This window comes from Rhodofomes roseus, assembly GCF_022264815.1.
Source record: "Rhodofomes roseus strain CIRM-BRFM 1785 chromosome Unknown C8Q71scaffold_6, whole genome shotgun sequence".
In the NCBI taxonomy this organism is placed as follows: domain Eukaryota; kingdom Fungi; phylum Basidiomycota; class Agaricomycetes; order Polyporales; family Fomitopsidaceae; genus Rhodofomes; species Rhodofomes roseus.
Window position 1 is genome coordinate 1,010,123 of NW_025952962.1, and position 27,429 is coordinate 1,037,551.

Genomic DNA, 27,429 nt, shown 5'->3' on the forward strand with positions numbered 1-27,429 from the left:
GTTCGACTCGTAGCGGTTCACTTCGACCGATCTCCGACTGCGCATCCTCCCGCTATCCAACGAACAGGACTCACCTACTGTTCATGCTGGCCGGCCTCACTTCCTGCGAGTAACTCTTCTGTCAATAATCGCAAATACAGCTCAACCTGAAGACATTGTAACGCCGGCACGACCAGAGACGAGAGATACTGTAGCACAAGCATATGTGAGTATACGGCGTAGCTCTCATGACTTAAGCTGAGCACGCGTGTAGACACTCTCGACACTCACGACGAGATTGTTACGACAATACGATAGTCATGAGTCGCAGACTAGCATTATCATACGCCCCACTCGATGACTCCGACGACGAATCTGCCACGCAGCAGCAACATGAACCACACTCTATCGGTGTCAACGATGCCTGGCGATACACACTTAGCCAGAATGGTACGACTGTCCCTTCAGTCAGCTATACAATGGAACTCGCCCAAAATTATCAGCCCGCTGCTACTGTACCGGCCTTGCGACAGCCTCGGAGCTCGCCATCGCGTCACCCGTCACTTCCGCCTGTTCCAGAGACCACCGAGGAGAATAGCAGCGGAGGGGACAGAGCATCTACCAGAGGCAGCATCTCCTCGGGATCTACTGGCACGTATATTGAAGCCACGTACGGCGAACCAAAGGACGACTACATACACGTTGTGCCCAAGACCGGTCACGACTATGGCGCTCTTCCAACCATCATGTCTGGCGAACCCCTTGAATGGGACGATGCACAGTTTACTGAAGAGCGTAACCCCTTCTCAGACTACTCAAACCACGGAGCCCTTGTACCGCAGCACACCTCCCACTCAGCTTATTACTCAGCAGACGGGGAGCTTGCTCAGGACCATGCTCAGGAAACAGTTCACTGGCAACCCCCTTCGCGCCCCGTGTCAGCGTATAGCTCCGCTGCGGCGTCTGATTATCCCGCGCTCACTGGGTATCCGGATCAGCAGCCCGATCTGGAGACGAGCTATACGGAATCGCAGAGTGCACTGGACCACTTTCGGCACGACACCGAGGCATATGCCTCCGGCACCAACTCGCGCCCCTCCTATCGTCCGCCGCGCTCGCGGTCTCCTACGCCCGCAGTGGACGACGAGGACTATCACATTGTTGGGAGCGACAGCATACACTACACCGGATACTCACCGCAGCGACATTCCCGGTCGCACGCGTACGATGAGGAGCAAGACGTGGGACGTCAGCGTGCGTATCAGTACGAGGGCGGGACGTTATACGACGCCAAGCCATGGCAATCTACAACAACTATAGCTCAGGCAGATCCGGAGAAGACATCATTGTCAACAACAAGGACACCCTACACCGAGCCCGAGACACCTATCGACACGCGTCACTTTGGGCCGGTGCCCGCGGGGCGCATGGTTCGTCGTCGCAAGACGAAGAAACGGGTGCAGCTCACGAACGGAAACCTGGTAATGCAACTGGATGTCCCGCCGAAGTTGATCATGCCATGGAAGGTCGAGCCCGAGATGAAGCAGGCGCGTTACACCGCAGTGACATGCGACCCGGACAGCTTCGAGAAAAACGGGTATTTCTTGAGACAGAATGAGCTTGGTAGGACCACCGAATTGTTCATTGTCATTACGATGTATAACGTGAGTCGGCTAGTCAATTGGATGAATATTGGTCTGACCTACCTACGAACTACATACAGGAGGATGAGGTTCTCTTCTGTAGGACTCTGTATGGTGTGATGCAAAACATCTCGCACCTATGTTCGAGGAAGAATTCCCGCACGTGGGGTCCCGACGCCTGGAAGAAGGTTCGTTGGCGAGATCTCCGTATACTTGTAGCATTGCCAGCTGATTCGCTGTAAAACAGGTCGTAGTTTGCATCGTTGCAGACGGAAGATCCAAGGTACACCCTCGCGTCCTGGACTGTCTGACGCTGCTCGGCGTGTATCAGCCCGGCGCGTACATGCAGAAAGAAGTCAACCGCGTACAGACAACGGCCCATCTCTTCGAGTATACGACCTCCTTCGGGCTGGATGCGGACCTCCACTTCAAGTACCCAGACAAGGGTGTAGTGCCCACGCAGATCATCTTCTGTATGAAGGCCAAGAATCAGAAGAAGATCAACAGCCACCGTTGGTTTTTCAACGCATTTGCGCCGCTGTTGCAGGTAAGTCGACATCAACGAGAACCGGGTTCATGCGAGTGTTCAGCGAGATGATACAGCCCAATGTCTGCGTGTTGCTGGATGTCGGGACACGACCGGGACCGAAGAGCATATATCACCTTTGGAAAGCGTTCGACCTGAACTCCAACGTTGCTGGAGCTTGTGGCGAAATTGCTACGTACAAGGGAAAGCACTGGTCAGCTTTGCTTAACCCACTTGGTACGTATTCGCTAGGTCGAAATGAGAAAAATACTCACCGACACGTCGTGCTTCAGTTGCGGCGCAGAACTTTGAGTACAAGATCGCCACCATTCTGGATAAGCCGACTGAGTCTCTGTTCGGCTACATCAGTGTATTGGTCAGTCACAGCACGTTCCTCTCTGACACTCACTGCTGATCGCGCTCTTTGCCATCTACTAGCCTGGCGCGTTCTCTGCCTACCGGTGAGTCTAGGCTGACAGCGGTGTCGACACACTCTCATTTTTCTCAGGTACATCGCACTGCAGAACGACAAGAGGACTGGTCGGGGGCCCCTTGCGTCGTACTTCAAGGGAGAAGTCCTGCATGGCCGAGATACCGACATCTTCACATCCAATATGTGTAAGTCTGTCTGTAACCGCCATGGCAGCCATTCACTCATTGCTTCTTGCAGACCTTGCCGAGGATGTGAGTGAGCATGTGCTTTCTCTCTGTATAGAGGCTGATAGGACATAGCGTATCCTATGCTTCGAGCTCGTAGCGAAGGCCAACTCAAGCTGGATATTGAAGTACGTCAAGAGCGCAATCGCGGAGACAGACGTACCCGACGCTCTCCCAGAGTTCATAAGTCAGCGACGCAGATGGCTGAATGGCTCATTCTTTGCGGCGACGTACGCCATTGCGCATCTTGGCCAGATCTTGCGGTCGGGCCACAGTGTCTGGCGGAAGTTCACTCTGGTCATGGAGACGATCTACAATGTCATAAACCTCATTGCTTCCTGGTTCGCGATCGTGAGTGCTCGCTGCGTGTATATGTGCAGAATCATAGATAGACTGACATACACTGCGAAGGGCAACTTCTACCTGTTCTTTGTGAGTCGCGTAGTAGCGCGTATGGCTGTTCTCCGCATTGAGCGTCTCTAGATCATCCTCACCTCGTCGCTGGAGGCCCCTGAGTTTGGCATGGAGGGGATCAAATACTGGAACGCCGTCGTCCAGTTCGTAATGGGTGCTATTGTCGTCGCGGCATTTCTGTTTTCTATGGGCAACAAGCCGAAGGCGTAAGTGACCAACATGCAGTGCGCATTTCCTTATTGATCACGAATTCGCAGATCGAAATGGAAATACCAGACGACAGCTATCCTGTTGGCATTAATGATGGTCTACCTGCTCTTCTGCGCCATCATGTGTGCTGTGAAGGCCGCGGACGGCGGTGGTCTGGCCTATCGAACAATGGTGTTCAGCGTAATCATCACCTACGGAGGTGAGTGAGGGTCTGTCAGTGCAGTTGTCTAAACGGGGACTGACCGACTCTCAGTGTACTTCGTGTCCAGCTTGCTGGCGATGGATCCCTGGCACCTGTTCACGAGCTTTCTCCCGTACCTATTGCTGTCTCCAACGTACATCAACTTACTCAACATGTAAGCGAACCCCATATTGTCAGCCACATAGCGCACGACCTTGCTCACCGGCCTTCCCTGTCAGCTATGCCTTCTCCAATCTCGACGACGTGCGTAAACCGGATGAACCTCTACGTGTTCACTGCTCACTAAGCTTCTGTCCGCATAGATCTCCTGGGGCACCAAGCAAGACACGGAAGTAGAGTCCGACCTCGGCGCAGTCATCCAGAACAGCAATTCGCAGGTCGACATCGAAGTCGTCGACGCCGCGGCGGTGGACGACATTTACAAGGAGGCGCTGGAGAACATCAAGTACAAGCGGCCGAGCACGAAGCCTAACCCAGGGAACGGCCTCGCAGAGCGGGAGCAGGCAGCGAAGGACTATTATGCCAACGTCAGGACGAACGTGAGTGGGCTCTCCTCGCCGATTGAAGGGGAATACACACGCTGACGAGGGGATGGTGTAGGTACTCTTGACTTGGGTGTTGTCAAATGTGCGTATGCTTCATCTGCTTTGGCTAGTGTTGTTCACTGATATCGTTGGTACAGGCCGTCTTGCTGTTGGCTATCCTAGGAGGCGGCGACCCAGTGACCACGTTCACGAGCGATAACCTCAGCCGGACCAAGGCCTACATGACTTTCATCCTCGCATTCGTCGCTATCACCACACTCGTCGTAAGTTACCTCCGCTACATCCGAACTACTACTCACCGCCGCCTCGTCTACCCAGCGATTCGCGGGCTCGACGATGTACCTCATCGCGCGGGTCTTCACAGGCTGATCTTCACTTTTCCTTCCCGTTTACTCAGACCAGCTGAGGACATTCGTATTGTTATGTCGTATATCATGTAACACGCTCCGCCGAGAGGCGGCAGCCTATTCACTGGCTCCATGGACTCGTACAGATCTCTGTAGGCACACATGTACATTCGGATTACTCGTACAGCTCGGTATATGCACATCTATGCAATACAGAACAACATATTCAGGTTTAATTAGTTTTTATAAAAAAAGGCAATACAGACCGACGCAGCGCATAAATTATGGTCCTGAAACTATCTGAAGTTCACGAGAAGAGGTAGTCGGAGAACGACCGACGCGACGGAGCTGCTGGGCGCGGTGGCTCCACGCGGTACATCCTCGCGGGTCGTCTCGCCGGTGAGCGCGAGGGCGAGGACGCCGAGCGGCGCTGGCGCTCCCACACATGCGTGCGGAAGGACGCCTGCCGCATCCTCGGGGAAGCCTCCGCGTCCCTCAGCGCAAGCTCACCCACGCGCGCGGCAAGCTCACCCTCCGCCTCGCTGTCCTCCGCATCCGCGTCATCCCCGATGACGGACCACTCGTCCTCGCTCTGAGGCGGGAGGGGCGCCGGGGCGCGTGCGGGCGTCCCCGGGGCGGATTCTGCGATAGCGGAGAGTGCACGGTCCGCTGGGCGCGAGACGAGCTCGACGTCAGAGTCGAGACCAGAGTCCGAGCGGCGGTCGGAGAACGCGTCGGACGCGGAGCCGGCGTCGAAGTCGGAGTGCACGGACGACTCGAGGTCCGTGGCGGGCGGTGTGTCGAGCCCGTTGGGGACGCCGTGCGTTGGGCGCGTGACGTTGGGGCGGAGGAGGTAGGTGAGGCGTTGGCCGGATGTGTCTTTGCCTGTGCGCCGGTGCGGGTGATGGTTAGTGGCTGGGAAGGGAGGAGGGAGGGATAGACGTACTGAAGCTGACAATCTCGTGGTACCTCGCGCAGCAGTGCACGACGTAGCGCGTCCAGGAGTTGTCCTCGATCCACCAGACGAGCTGGAGAGGCGTGCGACTGATCTCCTTGACCGTCTCCCCGCTGTCTACTGGCCGTCCCGGGAAGCTCATCTCCGCTGCAGCGTCCGGGGCAAGCATGACGCCCCCGTCCAGCCATGTCAGGATCTCATTCTCCAGCTCACGGACAAGCTGCTCTGTGCGGGGCCCCGACTTGCGCAACTCGCGGCGCATACCCTTGAGGCTCATCGAGAAGCGGCCAGCGTTCGCAGATGCGGGCTCGCGCCCCGGGAGGACAGTGGGCGGGATCGCATTGTTACGGGTGAGATAGTTGGGGAGCGGCTGGGGGAAGGTAGACGACTTCTGCGGTGCGACGACGGCGTAGTCGCGCTTGGAGGGGAGGACGATGTGCGTGTTACCTGCAAAGCGGGCTGGAGGGCCCGGATGCGATCGACACGAGGCAATGCGCTCAGACCCAGCATGGCGGAGGGGAGGCAGCCCACGCACCGTTATCCTTGCGCCGCACCCACCGCTTGCCCTCCTTCTCATCTCGCTTGCTCTTCTTAGGGGCTGCCGAAGCTGCGGGGGATCCTCGAGCGTAATTGGAATCGCTCCTATGCAGATGGGCAAACCGGTCTGCTATGCCGGAGTTGCGCAGAACCGCAGGAAAGGACATCGGCACGGGCCCATCGTCCCTACGAATAGGAGCTGCGGGCGATGCTGTGGTGGATTGGGCAGTTGCAGAGAGGACCTCCATGATGACCGCACAAGGAGAGATAAGTCGAGGTGCAGCAAGTAGACGGCGGAAGATAACGAAGTCGACAGGATGGCCCGACTTCCCAGGGCTTGAGATCTTCGAAGACTACCACCGGATATAATATACGGAGTGCGCGGGACAGTGACTACTGCTTGCGGAGGCGCGGTGGATGGAGGAGGCGAGTCAGTCCCAGTCAGATGCAGGGCGGCATCGTCGGGCTTGGTGGCGGGCGTTCCGCGCATACATCGCTTCACTCCGCTTCCGGCACCTGCAATGGGCATCCGCTTCATCGGAACGACAGCACTGTCTTTCATTCGTACGCATATATTCTAACCTCATTATTCCTCTGTTCTATACCGTAGCTTCCGTGGAAACGTCGGCCGCTCCGCACGCGCGGTAGGGGTACACTGTAGCATGTACAGCTTCACACGAATAGCTGTGAAATAGACGACAGTAGCGCTGCTAGCAGCTCGAGAAGAGCCGGGCGTTCTTGCTTCGAGGGCTTAGGATGGAGACCTTCGGTGTTCAAAGGGCATCTGTCAGGTGTGCCGGTTGACCCAGTGACGCACAGGCGTGCTGTTCGTCTGCATCTCTCCGCCAGTGAGGTAGGGAAGCCAACTAGGCAAGATCACATTGCACGTTGCGAGACCCTATTGGAACTTTGGGAAACCATAAACATTCAGATCGTCAGTGGAAACAGAAATAACACATTGCTGAGACTGACCGAACGCGAGTCGCCAGATTATCTGGTGCTCAATGGGATGGAATACACGAACAAATCACGTCCGCTTGCCCCTGCCACCCGCACCGCCTGCTGGAAGTTTGCGCTTGCGGAACATACTCCCTCCCGCTGGGGGAGCCGCGGTTGCGTCTGCGTCGACTTTAACAGGAGCGTCCTCGACCTTGACCTCGACCTTGACGACATCATCCGTCGTCGGGGGTTCGTCTCCGGGTGCAGGACGTGTAGGTTCCGCAGGGGCTTCTGTTTGCTCCTCCGCAACCTGCTCTCGCGAGACAGTCGATTCGGTGGAGGACACGGCTGGTTTCACCTGTGACGCGCCGGGCTCGTTCGCCTTGCTCTCCCCTGGTCGAACCCAGCCCCTAGCAGACCACGTCGGTTTCTCCGTCGCAGCCGCAGCGGTCGCACCGCCCGCCGCCGCCGACGCTGCTGCCACAGGCTCTTGGCGGTTCACAGCAGCATCTGGCAGAGCGTCCGCAGCGAGCTCTTCCTTCTTCTTTATCTTGATCGGTATCACGCCGGGGTCGTAGATCTCGCCTAGGCCGACGCCCACCGTCCGCCTACGCAGCTTGAACCTCCGCGTGTCCTCGTCCTCTGGGAACGCCCCCGCCTCTCGCTTCACTCCCGCGCTGGGGCCGGGCTCCGGCACAGCAGGTGCTTCTGCATGCTCTGCCTCGCCCTCCTGCACTGCAGGCGCAGAGGGCTCGACGACGGCGATGACCTCCCAGTCGCCCGCGACGCCCTGCGTGCGCCGCCGCTCTGCCTCGGCTGTGCGGCGTTCCTCGTCAGGGTCGGTGTAGCCCAGCGACTCCGCGGTGGTGTAGTTCGCATAGGGGTTCGACTGTTTGGGTGCGGGCTTCGTCGCTTCGGGTGCGGGTCGTGCGGCGGCGGACGTGCTGCTGCTCCCGGGTTTGACCAGGCCTGCGCCTACGTCTCGCGCGTATGCCGCTTGGGCTGCCTGCCACCACACAAGTCAACTTTGTTTGCATTGTCAATGAGGGTGGTTGACGCGGCGCACCTGCTCGACCCTCGCCATGTCCCGCTTCTCCTCCTCGAGGTCATGCTTCCGCCGCTCACCCTCCTTGTACAGCCCGCGCACGAACCGCTCGACGTTGCCCTTATGGCGCAGACCGGTCTCGTGCTGCCGTCGCGACGGCACATCGTCGGCGATGTAGATGTTGCAGTACTTGCAGAAGTACTTCTTGTGCGAGACCCAGTACTCGGACATGGCGGTGGCGGAAGAGGTGGACGGGATCGAAGTCAGTGCCACAACCTGATAGGCGCTAGTCCTGTGGTTTGGGCATGCATGATTCGGGCACATACTCTGCTGATCAACGAAATCATCTACTTATTGCGGTTTTGGGAAGTCATGTCGCGCGGCGCCACACGTGCGTTTTTTGCACGCGGCGACCTCTACCTTCGGACGGCCATTGCTCCTCAACGCCTGCGAGTTTCTGCTTGATTCCTATATATTCTGGTTCTACTCGTCGAGCCCGAGGGCATGGTGCAACTCAATTTCGATTTCAACCAAGTCTCAAAATCGCGGTTTCCGAGCACCACGGCGACTTCGGACTGCAATTGCGAGCGAACGCAACATAGGGTGGGGTCCGCGATGGTACGGAAGGGTGCAGGGGGATGCTACGGAGGGCACAGGGCAGAAAAACTAGAAAGTTACCGTGAGTTCTCGTTGTAGCTCGCGCCGCCGCTGTGCGGCTGCGTGCTTGACAGGTCGCCGACGCAGGTCGGCCACCGCAGCGCAAGGGCGTGAGGCGTACCCGCATGAATGCCCCCATGGGGTGTATAGAAGGCCTACGGAGCGCATACACGCCGTTTCGGGGTACTTGTCCCGCTCCCCGTCGTTGTAGTGCACTCCGCGCTGGTGGTGCCTCCGTCTCGGCCCCTGTACATCCATTCTCGATCCACCGGCATATAGCATGTATCTACTTGCAAATTCTCCTGAAGAGTAATATATTCCTTTCATACTACTGTTCCGCGACCTTCAGGCCAGCATCGCCGTCAACATACATCACCATCACTGTACATCGCCGGCTAGGCGCCTTGTCGAGTTTATCCCAAACCACCATGCCCCGCACGGTCCCTCTGTCAGAGGATCTCCTCTGGCGTGTTGTGTTTCAACATTATGAGAGGGGGAAATCCCCACAGGAGATCTCAGACAACCTCCACATCAGTTTACGAACCGTCCAGCGCTGCCTTGCGCGGCATCGTGCAACGGGCGATGTTGCATACCATCTCGGTGGGCAAACAGGCAGACCCAGGTTAATCACAGAGGAATATGCACAGCAGTATCAATTGATTTTGCTGTAGCTACGCGGTGTACTACTGTACATTGAGGATGTATGTACAGGGGCCGAGACGGAGGCACCACCAGCGCGGAGTGCACTACAACGACGGGGAGCGGGACAAGTACCCCGAAACGGCGTGTATGCGCTCCGTAGGCCTTCTATACACCCCATGGGGGCGTTCATGCGGGTACGCCTCACGCCCTTGCGCTGCGGTGGCCGACCTGCGTCGGCGACCTGTCAAGCACGCAGCCGCACAGCGACGGCGCGAGCTACAACGAGAACTCACGGTAACTTTCTAATTTTTCTGCCCTGTGCCCTCCGTAGCATCCCCCTGCACCCTTCCGTACCATCGCGGACCCCACCCAATGTTGCGTTCGCTCGCAATTGCAGTCCGAAGTCGCCGTGGTGCTCGGAAACCGCGATTTTGAGACTTGGTTGAAATCGAAATTGAATTGCACCATGCCCTCGGGCTCGACGAGTAGAACCAGAATATATAGGAATCAAGCAGAAACTCGCAGGCGTTGAGGAGCAATGGCCGTCCGAAGGTAGGGGTCGCCGCGTGCAAAAAACGCACGTGTGGCGCCGCGCGACATGACTTCCCAAAACCGCAATAGATGATTCTGGCGACGGTCAACTACAACTAAGTATACAGTTCGTAATGTACTGAGTAGGTACTTGGTGCCAAGGATAAAGCCATGTACAGGAAAGCAGATTGCGACGGCGACAGCAAGATGTAGTATACAGCAATTGGAAGCGAATGATGATGCGAGCACAAGTAAAGTCTGAATCATCCCGCACCGCCGCGACGATCCTGGTTCGACTTCGCCTCCCTTACCTCCTTCTCTTTCTTGAGCTTGTATCTCGCCCTGCCAGTGCTCACGAGTATCTCCTGGAGCCGAGCCCAGGTCATGGGTGGGGGACCACCCTCCTCGCGCTTCATGTCAAGGTTGACCTTGTAGCCACCGAGGAGTTGCTTTTGCGGGGGCGCAGCGGTCGCCGCTGACGGCCCTTCCTTTGTCTTGACCATAGATGACGAGCCGCCCGGTTTTGGGGGGTTGTGAGACGAGCTGGAAGTTGGGTTCTGTCTTGCAGAGCGCGGCTTGACCATGGGCATCATGTACGTCGTCGACACATGTGACGCTCGCTTCATGGTAGACGGACTAGGATCCACTGGCCGACTCCGGTCACCGAGGCGGGATGTCGAGGGAGCTGTATCATAGCCAACCATCGTAGTACGGTGACCTCGTGCGTTGGAGGGCGTGATGTCCGCAGACGGGTGGGACCTCGTTTTTGTCCTCGAGATGGAAGCCAACGATGATCGTCTTGTTCCAGCCCTGAAATCCACATGCTTGATCTCGACAGGTGTAGACCCGCCAGGCGACAGCTGCCTCACGATCTTCACTTCCGGTTTCGCAATGGTGCTCTTGTCAGAACTAGCGGAGCGCCCTGAAGTAGACCGCTTCCTGGCGATTGAAGGGACGGAGGACGTGATTGATGAACTGCGCGGCAGGTCGACCTGCTTGAACGAAGTGGAAGGTCCTGCGATCGGCTGGCGATTCGGTACGGGAGGAAGCATAGGTCTTGTGTCTCTCGGACGCGGCGGCGGAATCACATCTGTGGTCTTTGCATACCGCGATGCCCATTCCGAGGTACGAGTAGCACTGACAGTAGATGTCTTCCGCCTTTTCGGAGGCGGCCTCTCGGGTTCTGAAGCGGGCGAGGGAGACCTTCTGCGCTTGGGCGGGTCTACCTGAATAGCAACGGACGCTTTCGATACGGGCTTGTCTGCCTGCACGGGTGATGGCTTCCTCATGAACGCAGGTTCTTTCCAGGCCTCGGGATCGTGAGTTGATGGCGGGGGTAGCATGTCGACCCGCATGCGGTCAGAAGAGACAGTATCGACTTCCCGGGTCGCAGGAGCTTTTCGGGTATCAGACAGTTGCGTGTCACAAACAGATGTCGTGGGAGCACGAGGAGTGGATTGCTTGTGCAGAGTTCTGCGCGGGCGCACGGCTTTTTTCAAGAATGATGCCTGAGACGCATGGAAAGAGTCTTCACTCATGAAGACGTCGGGGCTGGAAGGCGGCAGCGGCAATTCAGAGCTGCGGCTGTGGGCGAGCGATGCGGTAGTATCTTCCTTGCGGCGGCTGAGACGTCGAGGGGCTGAAGAGGGTTCCTTCCGTTGAGGGGTACCAGCGGGTAAGTCGGACGCCGACGAGGATTGGCCTATGCGTTCTCGGACCCTCTCAGCCGTCACCTCGGTGGTGGGCTTGGCCGTGTACTTGTCTACCATCGCCTTCGTTTTCGCGTCATCAGAGTCGAGTGGAGCTGAGCGACGCGAGACGATATCTGTGCCAGCAGCAGACTCTAGCTCGTCATGTTCATCGCCTGTATCCTCCTCTGTTTCGTCCTCGCTATCCGGAACCTCTTGCGGGGACGGTATGGTGACCTTCGACCGAGTCCGCACCGGTGGTGGCTTGACGGACGTGAGGTCCCTCACATCTTCAGGCTTCCGAGGACTGGCCCCTTGATCAGGAGCATCATCCGGCACCGTCGCAGGAGGACTAGACGGTTGTGCACCCACAGGCTGTGAGGGTTCCACGGCCTGGCTCGACCCTTCTGCAACAACAGCCTCTGAAGACACGGGCCCTTCAACGATCTCGTCAACGGCTGCAGTGATCTCATGCCGCAGTCGAGATTGCTGGGATCCCTGCGACTTAGGGTCCGACTTCGAGCTGTGATCACCTTGTGAGTCAGTCGCGTACGACAGTGATTGCTGCGAGCGTTCGGACTGCTTCTGGTCTTGACTCTTCTCCTGCAAAGAGGTGTTCTGCTGCGACGGCTGAGAGAATGGCTGATTCTGCGACAACGAAGCCGAGGTGTCCGAGTCCGGCACAAGTACGACAACAGGGCCAGACAGATTCGGATCGCGAACGATGGAATGGCAGACCGGGCGAGGCACCCGACGTCTATGCAGCGGAAGGGGGAGAGCAGGAGGTGGAGCACTGGAGAGCGGGGCAGCCAAAGGAGACTCCATGACGGCGGAGGCAGTCACTTCTTGCGCAGTCAAAGGCATTGTCGGCGAAGACGAAGAAGGTGTAATGCGAGGTCGTTGCGCAGGAGTTGGAGCTGACCAGGATGAGAACGTTGGTGCAGGAGCTGTGGCAGGATCAGGGGAGATAGGGGTCGGAACCTCAGCAGTTGCTGGGCCAGGCAGTTCACTGCCTTCACGCGGAGGAGTTGGTCTAGGGCTGTTCCTATCCGGCGATGCATTTGGTGATGCCGGCAATGAGGTGTCGGAGCGAACTGCGGGAGTCGCTCGCAGTGGACTTCCTCGACTAGACGGCGACCATTGAGATGGTGTGTTAGGCAGTGGTTCCTCTGTTTGCTCAGAGTGACGGGAACCAGGAGTGCCTGGCTCAGCCCCGAGAAATAGCGCGTTACACCCTATATCGTGACATTGGGTTCATGACTTGGAGTCAACAAGCAAAGTATGTGTGCTTACGAGGAGTTTCGCGCAGAGGCGTGCCAGTGTGCGATGAGGCTTCAGTTTCTCCAGCTACATCTGCACTCGCAGGTTCTGTCAGAGCAGAACCATTCACTACGACTGTTTGGTGAATAACAAGATGAGGTTCTACAGCGCAGGTCAATGCAAAACTCAACCTACAAGGCAATGCTCTGAGGTTTTCCAGGACATTGTCGGGGACCGGTAGGTATTTTTTTCTCACTTCGAACAACTGCACAGGATGTTATGATGAGTTTTGGTTTTGGACAATCAAAGGGACACATGCCTTCCATTTGCGCAAATAGACCCCCGTTGAGTTGTCTTTTGTCTCGACGTGAGTGGGCTCAGTTCTCTGTGCAGGCAGTTCAATTGGAGGGTTGGCAAGGACAGGCTTTCTTGCAGCGAGCATCACTTTCCTAGGGTTCAGTTTCGGAGGTATCTCCTCAAGGTGTGCACGTTCGGGATCACCTTGCACACTCTCTGCTGGAGCAACTACATCCGCTGAGTTTGCTGCTTTGCGCAATTTCAGCACATTGCTACATGATGCGTCAGAATAAGAAAGTATGCAGTCAACTACAACACGTACCCAGCACCGCCACCCTGCCGTAAGCCCTGGACCCACTCCCGAATGTCTGATTGTGTTCCGATAGGTCTCGGACTGCCCCATACAGGTTCATTGAATGCACCTGACAGGCTAAAATCATTGACCTCAAGACAGATGTGTTCACTTAACGACATGCCCTTGTCTCGCCCTTGCGGAACACGGGTACAGAACGGACGAAACGTTTTGATGATAACGATGGCAGTCCTATACTCCGTGACATTCCTGCCTAAGAACAGGGGATTCCTGTTTGCAGATAAGCACAGGTTGATCACTCAGTCAATGGTGTTACATACTGCCTTAAGGACTTCACAGCCTCCTTAGAGAAACGAACTTCGACGGTATGGACCTTGTCAGAGATTATTGCCCACATGAAGACTTCCTTGTCATCATCCTGAGGGTACGTCAGCCACTGTGCATGTTTATGAGCTGACATTATTCATATATATGGGTAAAAGACACACCTTCACTAACTGAGCCCTGCGACCTTTCGACTCGAACGCGACAGAAATCAGGTTGCCGCCGTTTTCTTCAGCGATCTGGAGAAGGTAGTCATGAAGCCAAGGAGCACGAATTGAGGCTGACATAGAGTAGGCGGATGCTAAGGCGACAACCTGAACGCGAGTTGAGAGACACGCGCATCAGGTACGCGTACTAATCGCGCTCGTCGTTGACGACTGCAAGAGTCAAGACGCGTTCAGCCACCGTGGCCCAGCGTCGCGTCGCGTCGGGCACGTGACTTTACGCACCCCGGGAACCTCTCCGAGTCCTCGAATCGAATCAACGTAGCCGCGATGTCTCTGAGTGCCACTCAACTCAAGCATACCTCATACACACAGCCGATGTCACCGCGATACGCAGATACAAGGCAGACGGCAGGCGAATGCTCGAGAAGTGATACAATTCGCGAGAAGAGTCGGTAGGAATATTACTTATACACACGCATGTACAATCTGCAGAGCTACTTCCAATCAATCCCTGCGAACACATTTTACGAATCCTCGAAATTACTGTCGAAGAGATAGTTTGCTGCGAGCTCCTCGTTCTTGTCGCATGCGAAGTATGCCTCGATGACTGCCTGACGAGGGAAGCCTAGTGCCTCCAGCTACAGCAAAATATTGTCAGTATATGCAATGACATAAGTCATATCGAATACATACACGCTGAATCGCCGCCTGTTCCTCCTCGGTAATGTGGATTACATTCGCACCGGGGGGGATACCTCCCTCATCATCACCGAAGTCACCACCCAGACCTTCGCCACCCAGCAGCTGCAGTAGCGCCTCAGGGTTGTTCGCGAAGAGCTGGGCAAGTTGGGGGTTCGACTGAGCGAGTTGCTGGATGAGCGGTTGTGCCACGGCAGGGTTCGAGGCGATCAAGTCACGCAGCTGCTGGACTTGCGGGTTGTTTACTAGCGCATCCAAGCTGAGTCCGGGCGCACCACCACCGACGCCAGCACCAGCAGCTGGAAGGTGTTGCTGTTGCTGTTGCTGCTGTTGCGCAAGCTGGAATAGGTTCTGCGGTTGGTTCGGCACAGGGGCGGGGGCAGCGGGGGCAGCTGCGGGAGCCGCTGCCGGGGCTGCAGCGGGGGCATTGCCGCCAGCAGCTGGTGCTTGCGGCGCACCGCCCTGCGGAGTACCCGCCGCAGTCGCCTCCAGGTGCGCTGGGATACCCTGATGATTCGTCAAGCCATAGATCGGAAGATCACACAACGAGCAAAACATACGTTGAACAAATATTCCACCGCACGGTCGGGGTTGTTAAAGCTAGCTCGCAGTGCACGCATAACCTGCTCCCGCTCAAAGCCCATCTCCATCATGTTGTTGATGGTCGATTGGAGCGCATCACCAGTCAAGAACGAGTTGGAGCTTGTGAAGGCCTGGTCGGCGGCTGGTACAGCAGCGGGCGCAGGCTGTGCGGCTGAGAGCAGAGGTGCATTTGGAGGTTGGGATGCAACGGCAGGCGTTGACTGGACGGGTGCGGGGGATGGTGCCGCAGGAGCAGCAGCCGGTGTGGCAGGAGCAGGACTTGACGTCGCAGCAGAGCTAGTCGATGCAGCAGGTGCAGCGGGTGCTGCCTTGGGCTGTACCGTCCTTAGTTCTCTCTGAAACTGCGCCGTAATGATACTCACCTTCGACACCATGAGCACCAAGAAGTCCTTCTCCTTGATCTCGCATGCTTCCACTGTCTTCGAATCCGGGAGGATCTTGCCTACGACGCGCTCGCTCAATCATAGTTGCGCTACATAACACCTCGTACTCACCAGAGTAGATCAACTTCTGCGTGTCCACAGCATGCCCTTGAATTTGCTCGATCTTCTTCTTGAGGTCCACAACCGTGTCTGAGCCTTCCGCATCGATCTGGAGCGAGATTCTGCGTTCGCAAGACATATCGGTTGCTAGCGCAGAGCTAGCACGTACCTGGAAGACCTTCTGCTGGAGAGTCTTCACGGTGATCTTCATCGTGATGGTCGTGGTGAGTGGGAAGAGATGAAGACCGCCCGGACGCGCGGGCAGGCGGAGCGTATTGCTGAGGCGCCCAAAGGTTACGCGTCCTCACGTGCGTGCATTGGAGTAATGGCTGCCCGATCGGGCAGTCGCGCGCGAGCCTGCTCGCTGCAGGCCTCCAGCTGCCCAGAACCGCCCCTCCGCACGCGCGAGCCCCTAGCTAACAGAGCGGGGCAGGCGTCGCCCTGTGAGACTCATCCCAGTTCTACGGTGCGTACCAGTTGCTTCCGGCCTTGCACGACGCGCTACAGCTGTACTACAGACATGGAGAACGAACCCGGCGACGAGTACATTCGGCGCATCGCCAGCTACATCAGGACGCACGAGCAGGGACTCGCTGCCGCTGCCATTCCTCGGAGGCGGCGCGGAAAGCCTGCAGCAGCCGAACCTTCGGTCTTCAATCCGCTGACCTGGTTCGCGTCCGATGTTGCTGCACCCTCCACCGCGAAGCCCGTCATCCTGTCGTATGACAGTCACCATCTCTTCTACCTCCTCATGCGTCTCGAGGCACTGGGAATAGACGTAGGGTCACTGGACGTCCGCGTCGACAGCCCGTCACGACCCATGAATTACATCAATATCTTCCCCGCTTCTGACAAATCGGATGCGCTCTCCCTCATGTCCTTCCGCTCGTCTCTCTCCGCTGTCTCGAAGTTGTCTCTGGGAGCAAGCTGGTTCCGTGCGCCACCGCCTAGTCTGGACACGGAGCTCAAGTACATCTACAGCAGCTTCACAAAGCTGCCCGCGCTCGCACTCCATGCTCCAGAAGCGAAGCTCATTGCCGAGCTCGCCACCGAGTCCCCGAACGAGAATGCACTACCTATGGACGCCTTCAAGACTCTGCAGACGCTCCAGTGTACGGACATTGACCCGAGGACCTTGCTCGGATGGGACCGGTTGGCAGAGAGTCTATGGAGCTTAACGATCAAGAACAGCGGACTCGAGGACGTGTCGGACATATTCATCGGTGCAGTGTTGGATGACCAGGCCAGGAGGGAGGGTCGGGTGAAGGACTCACGAACGAGGACACTACCGAGGAGCCTCTCGCGCCCGCATTCGTTCTATAACGGTTCTCGTTTGCCCGAGTCGGTCCCGGAGGACGCTGAGGATGAGGATGATAGTCCCCCACAGTCTAGTCTAGAAGACCCTTCGTCCAACCTTCAGGAGTATCCGTCACCCACTGCTGAAACTCCGCCCAACGCTGAGGATCAACTGCCTACGCCGGAGCAGACTCCGAAACCATCGCAACCCACCGAACTACCCTCACTGAAGTGGGCATTCTTGCGACATTTGTCCCTCGCCGATAACTCCCTTACGTTCGTTCCGACGTCACCACTACGCTATCTCACCTCCCTAACTCACCTGGACCTATCATCCAATTTGCTTGTCTCCGTTCCTCCCGGCCTTCAATCGTTATATAATCTCACCTCCCTTAACTTGTCCGACAACATGATCGACTCAGTGCTGGGCATCTACACCGTGCTTGGCCAAGTGCTGTATCTCAATCTCTCGAAGAACCGACTCGAGTCAATATGCGGTCTCGAGAGGCTGCTCGCGCTCGAGCGAGTGGATCTGCGTCACAACCTCCTTGAGGAGAGCGCAGAAGTTGGGCGACTGGCGACTCTGCCGAACATCGCTGAAGTCTGGATCGAAGGCAACCCCTTCACGGAGATCGAGGAGGGCTACAGGATCCGGTGCTTCGACCACTTCACTAAGGAGGGGAAGAGTGTCCTTTTGGACGGAGCACCGCCGAGCTTCTACGAGAAGATGTACTTGACATCGCCACCTCCACAGCAGATGACCTCTTCGCGACCGCAATCTGTCGCATATACCCCTCCAGTCGTGGCAGTGGGCAGCCCTGTCCGGAACGGTGCCTCGCCGATGAATGCCAGTCCACAGCCAGGGTCCTCATCACACCCCTCCCCTCCTTCCAACGCGGCGTCGCCACACATCGCTGCGGTGCACGCGAGGGGGCGCCGCAAGAAGAACAAGCGCATTGTCGAGCTCGACGGAGAGCATAGCACGAGCGACGCTGGCAGCTCAAGGACCACGTCGCAGGCTCGTGTGGGCTCAGAGGCTGGAGCACGGGCAGACAGGACACGTAGCCCGAAGTCCGCAAAGGCGCCTCTACCGTCAGCTCCGGAGCCCCCTTCTCAGGCAGGACCCTCCAGGGTGGGCGGCGATCTGTCGCTGGCACTGGCTGCGGCACCCATCACTACTGCCATCGTCCGTCCGATACACAAGTCACGGCACAGCAGGCACTTCACGGAGCACGCGCCAACGTCTTTCGCTATGTCAGAGGACAACGCAGATGCCGCACTGCAGCGAGGGGGATCGCTGCGCAAGTCCGGGACGATGTCGCGGTCGGCCAAGCGGCGCTCGCGCATCTCTGCGTCGATGTATACACCTGCGGGGGAGAGCACGGAGGAGGTTGATCAGTTCAAGGAGGCCGATGCGTTCCGCGCACGAATAGAGACCCTCCGGTCTGATATGGGCGACGGATGGCTGAAGGTGTTTAATCAGTCGCAGCTTAGTTCGCCGGGTGTCCCCTCTGGATAGCACGGATGGTATTTATTTTTCGGTCGTGTACAATGCCTCGACTTTAGGATATTGTGTACTGCATATGCTCTATAGGTGCTCATAATGGTGATGCTGGATTTTGAAACCGGGGCATGATGGGGTGATGTCGAGGGGGAGATGTGGCAGGGGTGGGAGTGTCCGAGGTCGCGTGGCGGCGTTTGGCTCTGGATGCCCAATTTGTTCTTGCGAACCTCGTAGCACAGCGACCTTCGCCTTCTCTGTTGGCCACCTCACTCCCGTCGTTCCTTCGTCCCACACTCCTTCATCTCAACAAACATCATGGGTGCTAATCTGTCGAAGGCTTTGGGTAAGCACGCGATGCGCTCGCCGTCGCCAGCGCGTGGGACTGACGTGAACCGCAGGGAGGTTGTTTGGGAACAAGGAGATGAGGTTGCTCATGTTGGGTCTCGATGCCGCCGGGAAGACCAGTGAGTCCGAGCCATTCCAGGACAACGCGTCGCCTGTTGACCGCCCTCCTCGCAGCCATTCTCTACAAGCTCAAGTTGAACCAGTCTGTCACAACGATCCCAACAGGTACGGGTTCCCCCACATTGACACATGTAGCACTCCGTAAACCGCCACTCCCCTCACAGTTGGCTTCAACGTCGAGACCGTAACCTACAAGAACGTGAAATTCAACGTCTGGGATGTCGGTGGCCAAGATAAGATCCGGCCTCTGTGGAGACATTACTACACGGGGACGCAGGGTCTCGTGTTCGTCGTGGATAGTCAAGATAGGGAGCGTATAGATGAAGCCAGGCAGGAGTTGCACCGGATATTGAGTGACAGGGAGATGAAAGAGTGCCTCTTGCTTGTGTTTGCGAACAAGCAGGATCTACCAGGAGGTATGAGCGCGTCCCGTCTCAATAGGACTACGCAAGCTAAACATTGCCTTTGTAGCCATGCCCCCTTCAGAGGTGACCGAGAAACTGGGGTTGCACCGCATGCGCGATAGGTCATGGTATGTTCACCCGAGGTACGTAGCATGCTCTAGTTCTACCCCTGAGCGCGTCTGACTCGTCACAGTTGCGCGACGACTGGGGAAGGGTTGTTCGAGGGGCTTCAGTGGCTCTCGCAAAACGTCAAGAAACGCCAGTCATAAGATACCTTTCTGTCTCGGGTTTTAGCTGCTGCCACTTGCTCGATACCCCGTCCGTCCTCTCTGGTAATCTGGTAAACCTTGATACTCATGGCCCGCACGAACGCATGCACGCTTGCACGACGGACACACCGGTCCACACGTCTCTTCTCCTCGCTCCTACCTACTGTTCTCTCTCAACTCTAGGACATCTTTGCTTACCCTCCTCGACGATATACCTATGTACATGCACTTTAATGGATCTCCTGTGTTCTGTCGCCGCAGCACTTTCGTTCCCGCGTATCCTTGCACGTATATAAGAGCCTTTCTCCCTCCGTAAAGACGGCCATGACACGCATAGGTAACAGGGCGTCGGTTCTTCGGAGCTCGGCTGCGTACTTCAGCTCGACGGGATCGCGAGGCGCGATTGCCGGCGTCCTGTCAGCGTTGGAAATCATAAACGCGACGCTGTCTCTTGGGTTTTGCTCATGATGACGCCTTCACAGGACCGGTCGGCCATGGGGTCTTATTCCGCAGAGCGTCCCCACGTTGCTTCTACCTCTCTTCTCTACCACCATGTTGGGTGCTCTGCGGGCGAAGCCTTTGGCTAGGTCGTTCACCTCCCGGGCAGTCGATGGCTTCACTGGTGCCGTCGGCAACACTCCTCTGGTGGGTGCTATGTATGTACCGGCGTTCTACGTTCGGGTCGTAAACCCAAAACCTGTGAACAGATCCGCCTCAAGAAGCTCTCGGAGAAGACAGGCTGCAACATCATTGGCAAGGCCGAATTCCAGAACCCAGGTGGTAGCGTGAAAGATCGCGCTGCACTAGGTGTCGTCCGGGACGCAGAGGAACGGGGATTGTGCGTGAACCCTCTTGTCGTGAATACATACAGATAGCTAACGCCTCTACCAGGCTTAAAGCTGGTGGAACGGTCGTGGAGGGCACGGCTGGGAACACTGGCATTGGACTTGCTCATGTCTGCAGATCGCGGGGCTATAAATGCGTAATCTTTATGCCCAACACTCAGGCGAGTCCGACGATACGCAGCGGCACTCCGTAGTCTGGCTGACACTGCATGAATTCTCCAGAGTCAAGAGAAGATCGACCTGCTGCGCATGCTGGGTGCGGAAGTCTACCCCGTACCCGCCGTCGCGTACGAGAACCCGCAGAACTACAACCACCAGGCGCGCGACTTCGCAAAGAGCCTGCCCAACGCCATATGGACAGACCAGTTCGACAACACCGCGAACGCTAAGGCGCACTACCTCTCGACAGGCCCGGAGATCTGGGAACAGACAGACGGGAACGTGGATGCGTTCATTTGCGCGACGGGCACGGGTGGTACGCTCGCGGGGACAGGGAAGTACTTGAAGGAGAAGAGCGGGGGGAAGACGCAGATCTGGCTTGCGGATCCGCCGGGTAGCGTGCTCTACAGCTATGTGAGCAGTGGCGGGAAGTTGACGGAGAGAAATGGTTCCTCCATCACCGAGGGTGCGTATATACGCGTCTCCCGGGTAAGTTCCTCTGACTTGACACCTTTTCAGGTATTGGTCAGGGCCGAATCACGAACAACCTCGGGACATTCGTCAAGGATCTGGACGGTGCACTGAGCATTCCTGATGCGGACTCATTAGAAATGGTGTACGACCTCCTGGACAGCGAAGGTCTTTACCTCGGTGCGAGCTCGGCACTGAACGTCGTTGCGGCATATAAGCTCGCGCAGAAGCTCGGACCTGGTATGTATGGTTAATATCGCGGATGAGTGCCATTCATAAGACGTTCTACAGGCAAGACTGTTGCTACAATCCTTTGTGACGGTGCCTACCGGTATCAAAGCCGGCTGTTCTCAAAAGCGTGGGTCAAGTCGAAGGGCTTCGAGGATGCAATCCCTCTACATCTTAAAAAGTACACTGTACTAGATTGATCCGTCATATGTTGTACTCTGGGTTATATGACCTGACGATCTCGCGCACATTCACTCTCACACCAGTATTTGCTTGAGGCTCCCTGGGTGGTTCAATATCGCTCTGCGGTTAGGAGGCACATAAATATACACGACCGAAGATAAATCAAAAGGTAGATCCGAGACCACTGCCTAACAGCTCTACAGGATCTCGTCCAGCGTCATCTCTCCCTGCGTATCGTAGTCCACTTCTGGCATTGGCTCAAGCTTCCTGTTGGAGGCCATTGTCGAAGTGCTCCTAGAGTTCAGCTCGCTCGAGCTTTTCTGCGAGCCACCCAAACCGATGCTCGCAGAGGGCACCTGCAGTCTCTCCACCCGCGTCACTGTCGTCCGCGGCTTCAATTCCGGAGGAACAGCGACGGACTTATACAGGTCGAGTTCGTGCTGCAAGTCTTCGTTGTAAGCTTGCGTCGCATCTCGGTCGCGTGTGAGTATCAGGAGTTCCTGAGAGTCGTTTGTGAGCCGAACTCGCTCTCATCAAACGTTATGCAGTCTTACCTGCTTGGTCTCATGCAATTCCCTCCTGATTCTATCCACGTACATTATACGCTGCGCTGGGTTGTTATGTCCCACAATTTCCGCGTTGAACTTGCTCAAGCGGCTCGCTTCGTTCTCTGCTAACGCGTTCCGTGCTACGAGTGCATCGACCTCCTCGACAAGCTGTCCATAGGCTTCGCGGTAGCGCTCTGCCTCAGCAAGCTCCGCCGACATCCTATGAGTTGCAAGGGCACGAAGCACCAGTTGGGTCAAACGAGCATGTCAGTGATGTCCTCTACGACATGGTCTGCCAGCACGACGCACTGATCCATCTCAGCGCGTAGCGCCTCCTCCGCTGCTCGGTGCTGTTGCACCGTCGTCGCGAACTTGCGGACCGTGTCCTTCTCCTTCTGCAATGCTTGTTGGGCCGTGGAGAGCTCCGCGAGGTTCGCCGCACGCATATCCTCGAGCTGCTTCCGGAGCGCGGCTTCCGCTGTCTTGGCCGCATCGCAGGCAGCAGATGTCCGTGCGAGTTGCTCTTGCGTATCGGCATGCTGTGTACGCATGATATCGAATGCCTTCTGCAGTTCGTCGCGCTTTACTTCCGAAGCGGATAGCTCAGAGCTGCGCTGACGGACTTGTTCGTCGGCTTCGTCTACAGCCTTCAAGAGCACGGTGGCGTTCAATAGGAGGGCGTCCGCCCTGAGGCGGTCCAGCTGTGTCCAAGTGTGGAGGTCTGAACGGATTGCCTCCAAGCTTGCCCGTTCAGCTGCTCTGAGGTCGGCACCCAAGCGCTCCACATCCTGCTCGAGCTCTGGATGTAGTGGTGCGTCTTCGAGGTGAGTGTCCTCCGTGTCGCGCAGGATGCCAGCGTAACGCAGCACTTCCTTTTGTGCCTCCCGCAACTGAGTGGCAAGGAAGCTGTTCTCGTCCTTCGTCTGCCGAATGAGGTTGGCAAGCTCCACAACCTGTCCTTCTGAATTAGCGAGCTTGCGCTCCAGCCGGTGAACGCGTAGTTTGAGGACATCGGCTTCGTGCTTGATGCGTGAGTGCGCGGTTTGCGACACACTGCGCGATGCGAGCTGGCCGTATTCATGAGCGACGCGGCTAAGAGTGGCTCGGTGTTGCTCAAGCATATTCAACAGCTCTTCTTCTCTCTCGGCAGCGTGGACCTTGGCATCGTCCAGGGCAGCTTTAGTACTGTGTGCTTCCGCCTTCTTGCTTTCGAGTTGCGTCTCGAGGTGAGTCGTTGCCGCACGGGCATCATTAACTTCAGCGTCGACCCTGCTCTTCACTTCCGTGAGCTTCCCCTCCACGAGCTCACGTCTCTTCTTCTCGCTGGCGAGAGCCTTCTCAAGCTCTACGATCTTCCTGTCCCGCTCGCGGACATCGTCTTTCCTCCGCGCCTCTGCGGCTTGCAGCGCCTTCTTCGTCTCGCCCGCCTCGCCCTGCTTTGCAGCGAGCTGGGTGCGCTCATGTTCCGTTGCCTTCAGCTTTGTACGCAGTTCACGAAGTTCGCTTTGCTCCGTCATGCTCGTCTTCTTCAGCTCTTGAGCCCTGTTCTCGAGGGCGTCATTCTGCTTCTTCAGCTTGTCGGCGCGCTCGGAGTGTTCTGTGGACGACCTTTGTGCGCGGTTCAGTTCGAGCTTGAGCCGTTCGACTTCCGCGCCATGCTATTTCCAATGTCTCGTGTCAACGCTCGCTCCTGGTGTAGTTACTGTTCAACTTACAGCTTTCTTACCCTCTGTATGTACGCGTTCCAGGTCTTCGAGTTTCCGTTGAAGGACGGCGTACCGATCGGCACTTGACGTCTTCTGGCCGCTGCCGCCAGGCTTGCCACTTGCTAAGGGCGCATCTGCGTTGTAAGCACCGGGTCCTAGGCTATGATCTGAGAGTTTGTAGAGGTCACATCCCGTGAAACCTTACCGGGAATTTCTGACGGTTTGTCTTTGGAGAAACGATTCGTCTTCTCGAGGAATGCGCCTCGTTTGTATGCATCGTATTCCGGATCTGTGAGTCCGTCAATAGAGTACAATCAGAAACAACAATGCATTTCACCTTGAGGATTATATGCATTGGGTCCCGGGACCTCAGGTACTAGCCATGGCGCGTTAGCCTCAAACGTTACGAAGCTGCGGGACACCGCTCACTCTTGGCTGCTGGAAACCGCGGTCCTCTGGGAAACATGGTGTCGTTATCGTGAGTCGTTGTTGCCGTGGAATCGTCGTCAGACGTGAGGTGTCGTGCGGTCTTGCGTCGGTGGCGGTCAGGTTCAAGTTGAACTTGGACGCGTCTCATGAACGCGTCGCGATCACGTGTATTAGAGCATCACGGTGGAGACGCGTTTGCTAAGTTCGAGGGCTCACAATTGGCTCACAACGTCTGGATCACAAGGCACAGCAGGTATAGGCCTAAGATACTGACTGAGTTTCAACGATACAATGACGATAGGCAGAACAAGCGACAAAAACACGACAGGCTGCGACATCGACTGTGGCTGGGACACTACGAGAGATACAAGTGAAATGAGGTCGTGAAAGGTCGTAGCAACACGGCATAACGATACGCAAGAGTATAGCGAGGAATTATATCGATAGAAGTCAAGAGAAATAAGGTTAGAAAGTAGAGAACAGTCCATGGACGCATCTACACTATAGACCAAACGCCGATGCAATGGAAGGGGCGACGGAGCCCTGTCGTCGCGGTGATGCAGACAGAGACGGCACGGCAGAGGATTGGCGGAGACCTGATACCATGGACGGTGCAACAGATCCATGCCGCTGGCGCTCCCATAGCTTGTCCTTTGCTCGCACCTCGATGTTCTCGAATGGCGCTGCCTGTGAGAGTTCTACGCAGTCACGGGTTCCCAGGACCAGCAACTCGAAGAAGAATGAGGACGCCGCACGACGGCTCGCCTACAGGACATACATGAGCTCTGGTCATTGTCATGAAGTATGCAGACATACCTTCTGGGACATCTGTCTAAAGCTCATGACCTTCTCTTGCTCCTGTCCAGGAGTGGGTTGTAACTCCTTACGGATGACAGTGAGAGCCTTGACAGTAATTTTGCTGTACCCCTTGCCATCATCACTACTGGCCTGACTTTCCGTCTGACTCTGTTGTGACGTCCGATCGTCAAACATGGCGATTGGGCACGTTACATCTGCGTACGACACCTCGCCCTCCGCCTCAGGTACTTCCGGTGGCAGCGACGATAGTCGCGTCAGTTCCGACGGCGCAGCAGACTTCTCGCGGCCCGCTTCCGGTAGCATCTCCGCGCCCATGTCCATCTGGAACTCGGGCAGCTGGAAGTCCTCGACACCGCCGGTATTGTCGAACTCTAGGTCTCCGGGTGCGACGCTCGGTCGTCGGAGCACATCACTACCAAGAGCAACACTGGGTGCCACGCTTGCCCGACGAGCCTGCTCGACCTCCTCCTCCGCTGCGGGAGTCCCTTCAACCCTCGCCCTCTTGCTCGGAGGCCTCTCCGCTTGCTCACCGCGACGCTTCGGCGCCGAGAAGATCTGCACTGGCCGTATGAACAGTTCTGCAAGTTCTGGCGTGAGACCCGGAGGGGCCGCAGAAAAGAAGGTACCCGCGGGGGTCGTCCTAGTCGGAAGGAAGTGTGCGACGGGATCCTCCCGAATCTCAAGCAAGCGCATGACAACAGACGAGCCGGGGAGGTAATGGTGCTCCGTGACGATGCCGCTCACGTCTACTTGCTGTGAACCGACGCCCGCTCCGCGCCCACGTCCGACGCGTGCACCGGGGCCTTGTGCGAGCTCAGTCACGGTGTCGATGATCTGTTTCTTCTCCTTCTTTTTCCGTGGCGCTTTACCCGCTTCTGGGAGTTCCACTCTCGGTGTCAGCTCGACGTTTGGTGGAGGAGTTTGTGGAGGTTCCGTGAGAGGTGATGCTGTAATAACGTCAGGTTAGAACCTCACATGGTCGATAGGTAGAAGCAACACTCACAAGCTCTCGACGGCGTCAGACGTGGTGTCTGTGGTGTTAGCGCCTGGTCGTCGACCTGCATCGGCTCAGGAGCAGGCAAGGGCATAGGGTCGAAGCTAATCCCAAGGTCGATATCGCCCCCGAAATCCATGTCAATGTCGTCGAACGGTCGTGCCGATGCCTCCCTGCTCCGTACCGAGGCAAGATCGACGTCCGCACCTGGTCTGCCGAAGAATGCGTCCATCGACTCCCGTCCGCTAACTGATCGCGCGGCGTCTCGCCCAACACCAACACTCATGCTGTCGTCCTCCACCTCTGACCGTCTTTCCTCGACGTCGACTGTGCCCTCTCCGAAGTCGATTCCCAGCGGCTCGTAATCCTGTGACCCGATACCATCGGAGGGACCTAGATCGAACCCATAACCTGGGTCATCGAAGTCAAATTGGTAGTCTTCGGCGGTGGCCAGTGTGATATCGGCCGCCTTGGCAATGTGTTGCCCTCCGGGTTGAATAATCTGGTCATCAAAATCCATGTCCCAGTTGATGTCGGGAATGAGAGCATCGAGGTCGAGCTGGTTGCCCTGCAGCGTGATAGCATTGCGGTTGACGGCAAGTTGATCCTCCGTCATGTCTACAATTCCAGGTCGGAACGCCTGTGCCCGGAGTGAGACGCAGCGTAGGCCGGGTTGTGTTGGTTGTGACGCACCATCTTGATCTTCAGCAATGCTTCGTTGCAGTCATCCAAGAGATACTTGGCTTTCCTGCTGTATATCCGCACTACACCGAGCAGCAACTGTCCGCTGAGCCGGAGGGCCATGACTTCAACCTCCTGACCCATGATCGCCTCTGCAGAGCCCTGTAAGCAGGCCCACACAGAATAAATATGACGGATCGTTACACATACCGACTGACTGCCCAATGTCTGTCTGTAGTGTCTGTGTTTTGGAGAGCTTCCGCTCCATGTGTGCTGCAAGCCATACTTTGGCAAGCGGTCCCCGCCGCGACAGAATCGCCTCTGAGTAGAACTACAGCACATCAGCATGCGCGTGCGGCCAGCCTTAAGTATATCGAACTGACCATGGTGTTGGGTATCCAAGAAGACCGGTAATAGGGGGGTCGCGCAGCGTCGCGCCTGTGGCAGGGGAGCGGTTCGAGACAACGCGTGTTTCGGACTCCGACAGTAGGCGGCCGTTGAAGGAGTCAGAAGGACCGCAACGAGGCGTGGCCCCGCCATTGAGCGGACATCAAAATGTAACAACGCGCTTCGGCAGTCGCCGAGCCGGGCGTTCGCGCGGGACGAAAAGTGAGTTGTGCGCTAACGCTTGGCCGGTGCAGTGACCCGCTGGCCGAACATGCTGGCCTCCTCGTCCAGACATGTGCTGAAGACAACCCAACGTCATGCATCGCGGACTATACTGGAAGCATGCAGCGCACACGCCTCGTCGTCGGGCCTCACAGGT

The 27,429-nt window shown here is 56.9% G+C and overlaps 11 protein-coding genes across 11 annotated transcripts; 4 read left to right on the plus strand and 7 right to left on the minus strand.

The window, feature by feature from the left end:
• The first annotated feature begins 24 nt into the window (after nucleotides 1-24).
• On the plus strand, nucleotides 25-4,782 carry C8Q71DRAFT_506088 (chitin synthase-domain-containing protein). The gene is made up of 19 exons (XM_047919014.1): nucleotides 25-205; nucleotides 254-1,643; nucleotides 1,703-1,810; nucleotides 1,870-2,169; nucleotides 2,226-2,385; nucleotides 2,442-2,524; nucleotides 2,587-2,609; nucleotides 2,657-2,766; nucleotides 2,819-2,832; nucleotides 2,881-3,156; nucleotides 3,217-3,237; nucleotides 3,289-3,425; nucleotides 3,477-3,628; nucleotides 3,683-3,785; nucleotides 3,850-3,874; nucleotides 3,934-4,170; nucleotides 4,232-4,258; nucleotides 4,314-4,436; nucleotides 4,495-4,782. Exons 2-19 carry the CDS (start codon nucleotides 300-302, stop codon nucleotides 4,543-4,545), a joined length of 3,294 nt encoding a protein of 1,097 aa, XP_047781062.1. The 5' UTR covers nucleotides 25-205; nucleotides 254-299; the 3' UTR covers nucleotides 4,546-4,782.
• A 48-nt stretch (nucleotides 4,783-4,830) lies between these two features.
• C8Q71DRAFT_795589 (uncharacterized protein) lies at nucleotides 4,831-6,182 on the minus strand (the record flags this gene model as incomplete). The annotated part of the gene is made up of 3 exons (XM_047925617.1): nucleotides 4,831-5,408; nucleotides 5,470-5,937; nucleotides 6,014-6,182. The coding sequence occupies 3 exons, from the start codon at nucleotides 6,180-6,182 to the stop codon at nucleotides 4,831-4,833; spliced, it is 1,215 nt and encodes a 404-aa protein (XP_047781063.1).
• A 739-nt stretch (nucleotides 6,183-6,921) lies between these two features.
• Nucleotides 6,922-8,313, minus strand: C8Q71DRAFT_806454 (uncharacterized protein). The gene is made up of 2 exons (XM_047925996.1): nucleotides 8,021-8,313; nucleotides 6,922-7,960 (listed from the first exon to the last, which is right to left on the minus strand). The coding sequence occupies exons 1-2, from the start codon at nucleotides 8,228-8,230 to the stop codon at nucleotides 7,043-7,045; spliced, it is 1,128 nt and encodes a 375-aa protein (XP_047781064.1). The 5' UTR covers nucleotides 8,231-8,313; the 3' UTR covers nucleotides 6,922-7,042.
• Nucleotides 8,314-10,092: 1,779 nt separating this feature from the next.
• On the minus strand, nucleotides 10,093-12,381 carry C8Q71DRAFT_855937 (uncharacterized protein; the record flags this gene model as incomplete). Its single annotated transcript, XM_047927238.1, has 1 exon — nucleotides 10,093-12,381. The coding sequence occupies one exon, from the start codon at nucleotides 12,379-12,381 to the stop codon at nucleotides 10,093-10,095; it is 2,289 nt and encodes a 762-aa protein (XP_047781065.1).
• A 673-nt stretch (nucleotides 12,382-13,054) lies between these two features.
• On the minus strand, nucleotides 13,055-13,998 carry C8Q71DRAFT_855938 (uncharacterized protein; the record flags this gene model as incomplete). The annotated part of the gene is made up of 4 exons (XM_047927239.1): nucleotides 13,055-13,346; nucleotides 13,397-13,657; nucleotides 13,708-13,823; nucleotides 13,876-13,998. 4 exons carry the CDS (start codon nucleotides 13,996-13,998, stop codon nucleotides 13,055-13,057), a joined length of 792 nt encoding a protein of 263 aa, XP_047781066.1.
• Nucleotides 13,999-14,292: 294 nt separating this feature from the next.
• On the minus strand, nucleotides 14,293-15,934 carry C8Q71DRAFT_748928 (UV excision repair protein Rad23). The gene is made up of 6 exons (XM_047923174.1): nucleotides 15,832-15,934; nucleotides 15,675-15,771; nucleotides 15,543-15,622; nucleotides 15,138-15,494; nucleotides 14,572-15,084; nucleotides 14,293-14,516 (listed from the first exon to the last, which is right to left on the minus strand). Exons 1-6 carry the CDS (start codon nucleotides 15,871-15,873, stop codon nucleotides 14,403-14,405), a joined length of 1,203 nt encoding a protein of 400 aa, XP_047781067.1. The 5' UTR covers nucleotides 15,874-15,934; the 3' UTR covers nucleotides 14,293-14,402.
• An 83-nt stretch (nucleotides 15,935-16,017) lies between these two features.
• On the plus strand, nucleotides 16,018-18,606 carry C8Q71DRAFT_506262 (L domain-like protein). The gene is made up of 2 exons (XM_047919016.1): nucleotides 16,018-16,128; nucleotides 16,181-18,606. The coding sequence occupies exon 2, from the start codon at nucleotides 16,183-16,185 to the stop codon at nucleotides 18,475-18,477; it is 2,295 nt and encodes a 764-aa protein (XP_047781068.1). The 5' UTR covers nucleotides 16,018-16,128; nucleotides 16,181-16,182; the 3' UTR covers nucleotides 18,478-18,606.
• Nucleotides 18,607-18,777: 171 nt separating this feature from the next.
• C8Q71DRAFT_704549 (ARF/SAR) lies at nucleotides 18,778-19,600 on the plus strand (the record flags this gene model as incomplete). Its single annotated transcript, XM_047920396.1, has 6 exons — nucleotides 18,778-18,805; nucleotides 18,861-18,926; nucleotides 18,982-19,032; nucleotides 19,092-19,343; nucleotides 19,399-19,474; nucleotides 19,525-19,600. 6 exons carry the CDS (start codon nucleotides 18,778-18,780, stop codon nucleotides 19,598-19,600), a joined length of 549 nt encoding a protein of 182 aa, XP_047781069.1.
• A 552-nt stretch (nucleotides 19,601-20,152) lies between these two features.
• On the plus strand, nucleotides 20,153-21,503 carry C8Q71DRAFT_795594 (cysteine synthase; the record flags this gene model as incomplete). Its single annotated transcript, XM_047925618.1, has 6 exons — nucleotides 20,153-20,245; nucleotides 20,308-20,438; nucleotides 20,492-20,606; nucleotides 20,668-21,070; nucleotides 21,124-21,315; nucleotides 21,367-21,503. The coding sequence occupies 6 exons, from the start codon at nucleotides 20,153-20,155 to the stop codon at nucleotides 21,501-21,503; spliced, it is 1,071 nt and encodes a 356-aa protein (XP_047781070.1).
• Nucleotides 21,504-21,581: 78 nt separating this feature from the next.
• C8Q71DRAFT_748934 (uncharacterized protein) lies at nucleotides 21,582-24,296 on the minus strand. Its single transcript, XM_047923175.1, has 7 exons — nucleotides 24,170-24,296; nucleotides 24,078-24,116; nucleotides 23,946-24,029; nucleotides 23,750-23,895; nucleotides 22,344-23,692; nucleotides 22,041-22,254; nucleotides 21,582-21,986 (listed from the first exon to the last, which is right to left on the minus strand). Exons 1-7 carry the CDS (start codon nucleotides 24,204-24,206, stop codon nucleotides 21,684-21,686), a joined length of 2,172 nt encoding a protein of 723 aa, XP_047781071.1. The 5' UTR covers nucleotides 24,207-24,296; the 3' UTR covers nucleotides 21,582-21,683.
• Nucleotides 24,297-24,403: 107 nt separating this feature from the next.
• C8Q71DRAFT_806467 (Rec8 like protein-domain-containing protein) lies at nucleotides 24,404-27,129 on the minus strand. The gene is made up of 6 exons (XM_047925997.1): nucleotides 27,047-27,129; nucleotides 26,874-26,994; nucleotides 26,676-26,815; nucleotides 25,992-26,622; nucleotides 24,986-25,935; nucleotides 24,404-24,934 (listed from the first exon to the last, which is right to left on the minus strand). Exons 1-6 carry the CDS (start codon nucleotides 27,047-27,049, stop codon nucleotides 24,671-24,673), a joined length of 2,109 nt encoding a protein of 702 aa, XP_047781072.1. The 5' UTR covers nucleotides 27,050-27,129; the 3' UTR covers nucleotides 24,404-24,670.
• Between the last annotated feature and the right edge of the window lie 300 nt (nucleotides 27,130-27,429).

Bases quoted from the DNA above. Each gene is read 5' to 3' on its own strand.
- C8Q71DRAFT_506088 (XM_047919014.1), top strand. From the start codon at position 300: ATGAGTCGCAGACTAGCATTATCATACGCCCCACTCGATGACTCCGAC. The intron at 2,525-2,586 runs GTCAGTCACAGC...GCCATCTACTAG, and splicing joins TCGGCTACATCAGTGTATTG to CCTGGCGCGTTCTCTGCCTA. The intron at 2,610-2,656 runs GTGAGTCTAGGC...CATTTTTCTCAG, and splicing joins GGCGCGTTCTCTGCCTACCG to GTACATCGCACTGCAGAACG.
- C8Q71DRAFT_806454 (XM_047925996.1), bottom strand. From the start codon at position 8,230: ATGTCCGAGTACTGGGTCTCGCACAAGAAGTACTTCTGCAAGTACTGC. The intron at 7,961-8,020 runs GTGCGCCGCGTC...GTGTGGTGGCAG, and splicing joins ACATGGCGAGGGTCGAGCAG to GCAGCCCAAGCGGCATACGC.
- C8Q71DRAFT_748928 (XM_047923174.1), bottom strand. From the start codon at position 15,873: ATGAAGATCACCGTGAAGACTCTCCAGCAGAAGGTCTTCCAG. The intron at 15,772-15,831 runs GTACGTGCTAGC...ATCTCGCTCCAG, and splicing joins TCCAGCAGAAGGTCTTCCAG to ATCGATGCGGAAGGCTCAGA. The intron at 15,623-15,674 runs GTGAGTACGAGG...AGCGCGTCGTAG, and splicing joins GCAGAAGTTGATCTACTCTG to GCAAGATCCTCCCGGATTCG.
- C8Q71DRAFT_506262 (XM_047919016.1), top strand. From the start codon at position 16,183: ATGGAGAACGAACCCGGCGACGAGTACATTCGGCGCATCGCCAGCTAC.
- C8Q71DRAFT_748934 (XM_047923175.1), bottom strand. From the start codon at position 24,206: ATGTTTCCCAGAGGACCGCGGTTTCCAGCAGCCAAGA. The intron at 23,896-23,945 runs GTAAGGTTTCAC...ATCATAGCCTAG, and splicing joins CAAACCGTCAGAAATTCCCG to GACCCGGTGCTTACAACGCA. The intron at 22,255-22,343 runs GTGCGTCGTGCT...TGCAACTCATAG, and splicing joins CTACGCGCTGAGATGGATCA to GATGTCGGCGGAGCTTGCTG.
- C8Q71DRAFT_806467 (XM_047925997.1), bottom strand. The intron at 25,936-25,991 runs GTGAGTGTTGCT...ACGTTATTACAG, and splicing joins TCTGACGCCGTCGAGAGCTT to CATCACCTCTCACGGAACCT. The intron at 24,935-24,985 runs GTATGTCTGCAT...TATGTCCTGTAG, and splicing joins TTAGACAGATGTCCCAGAAG to GCGAGCCGTCGTGCGGCGTC.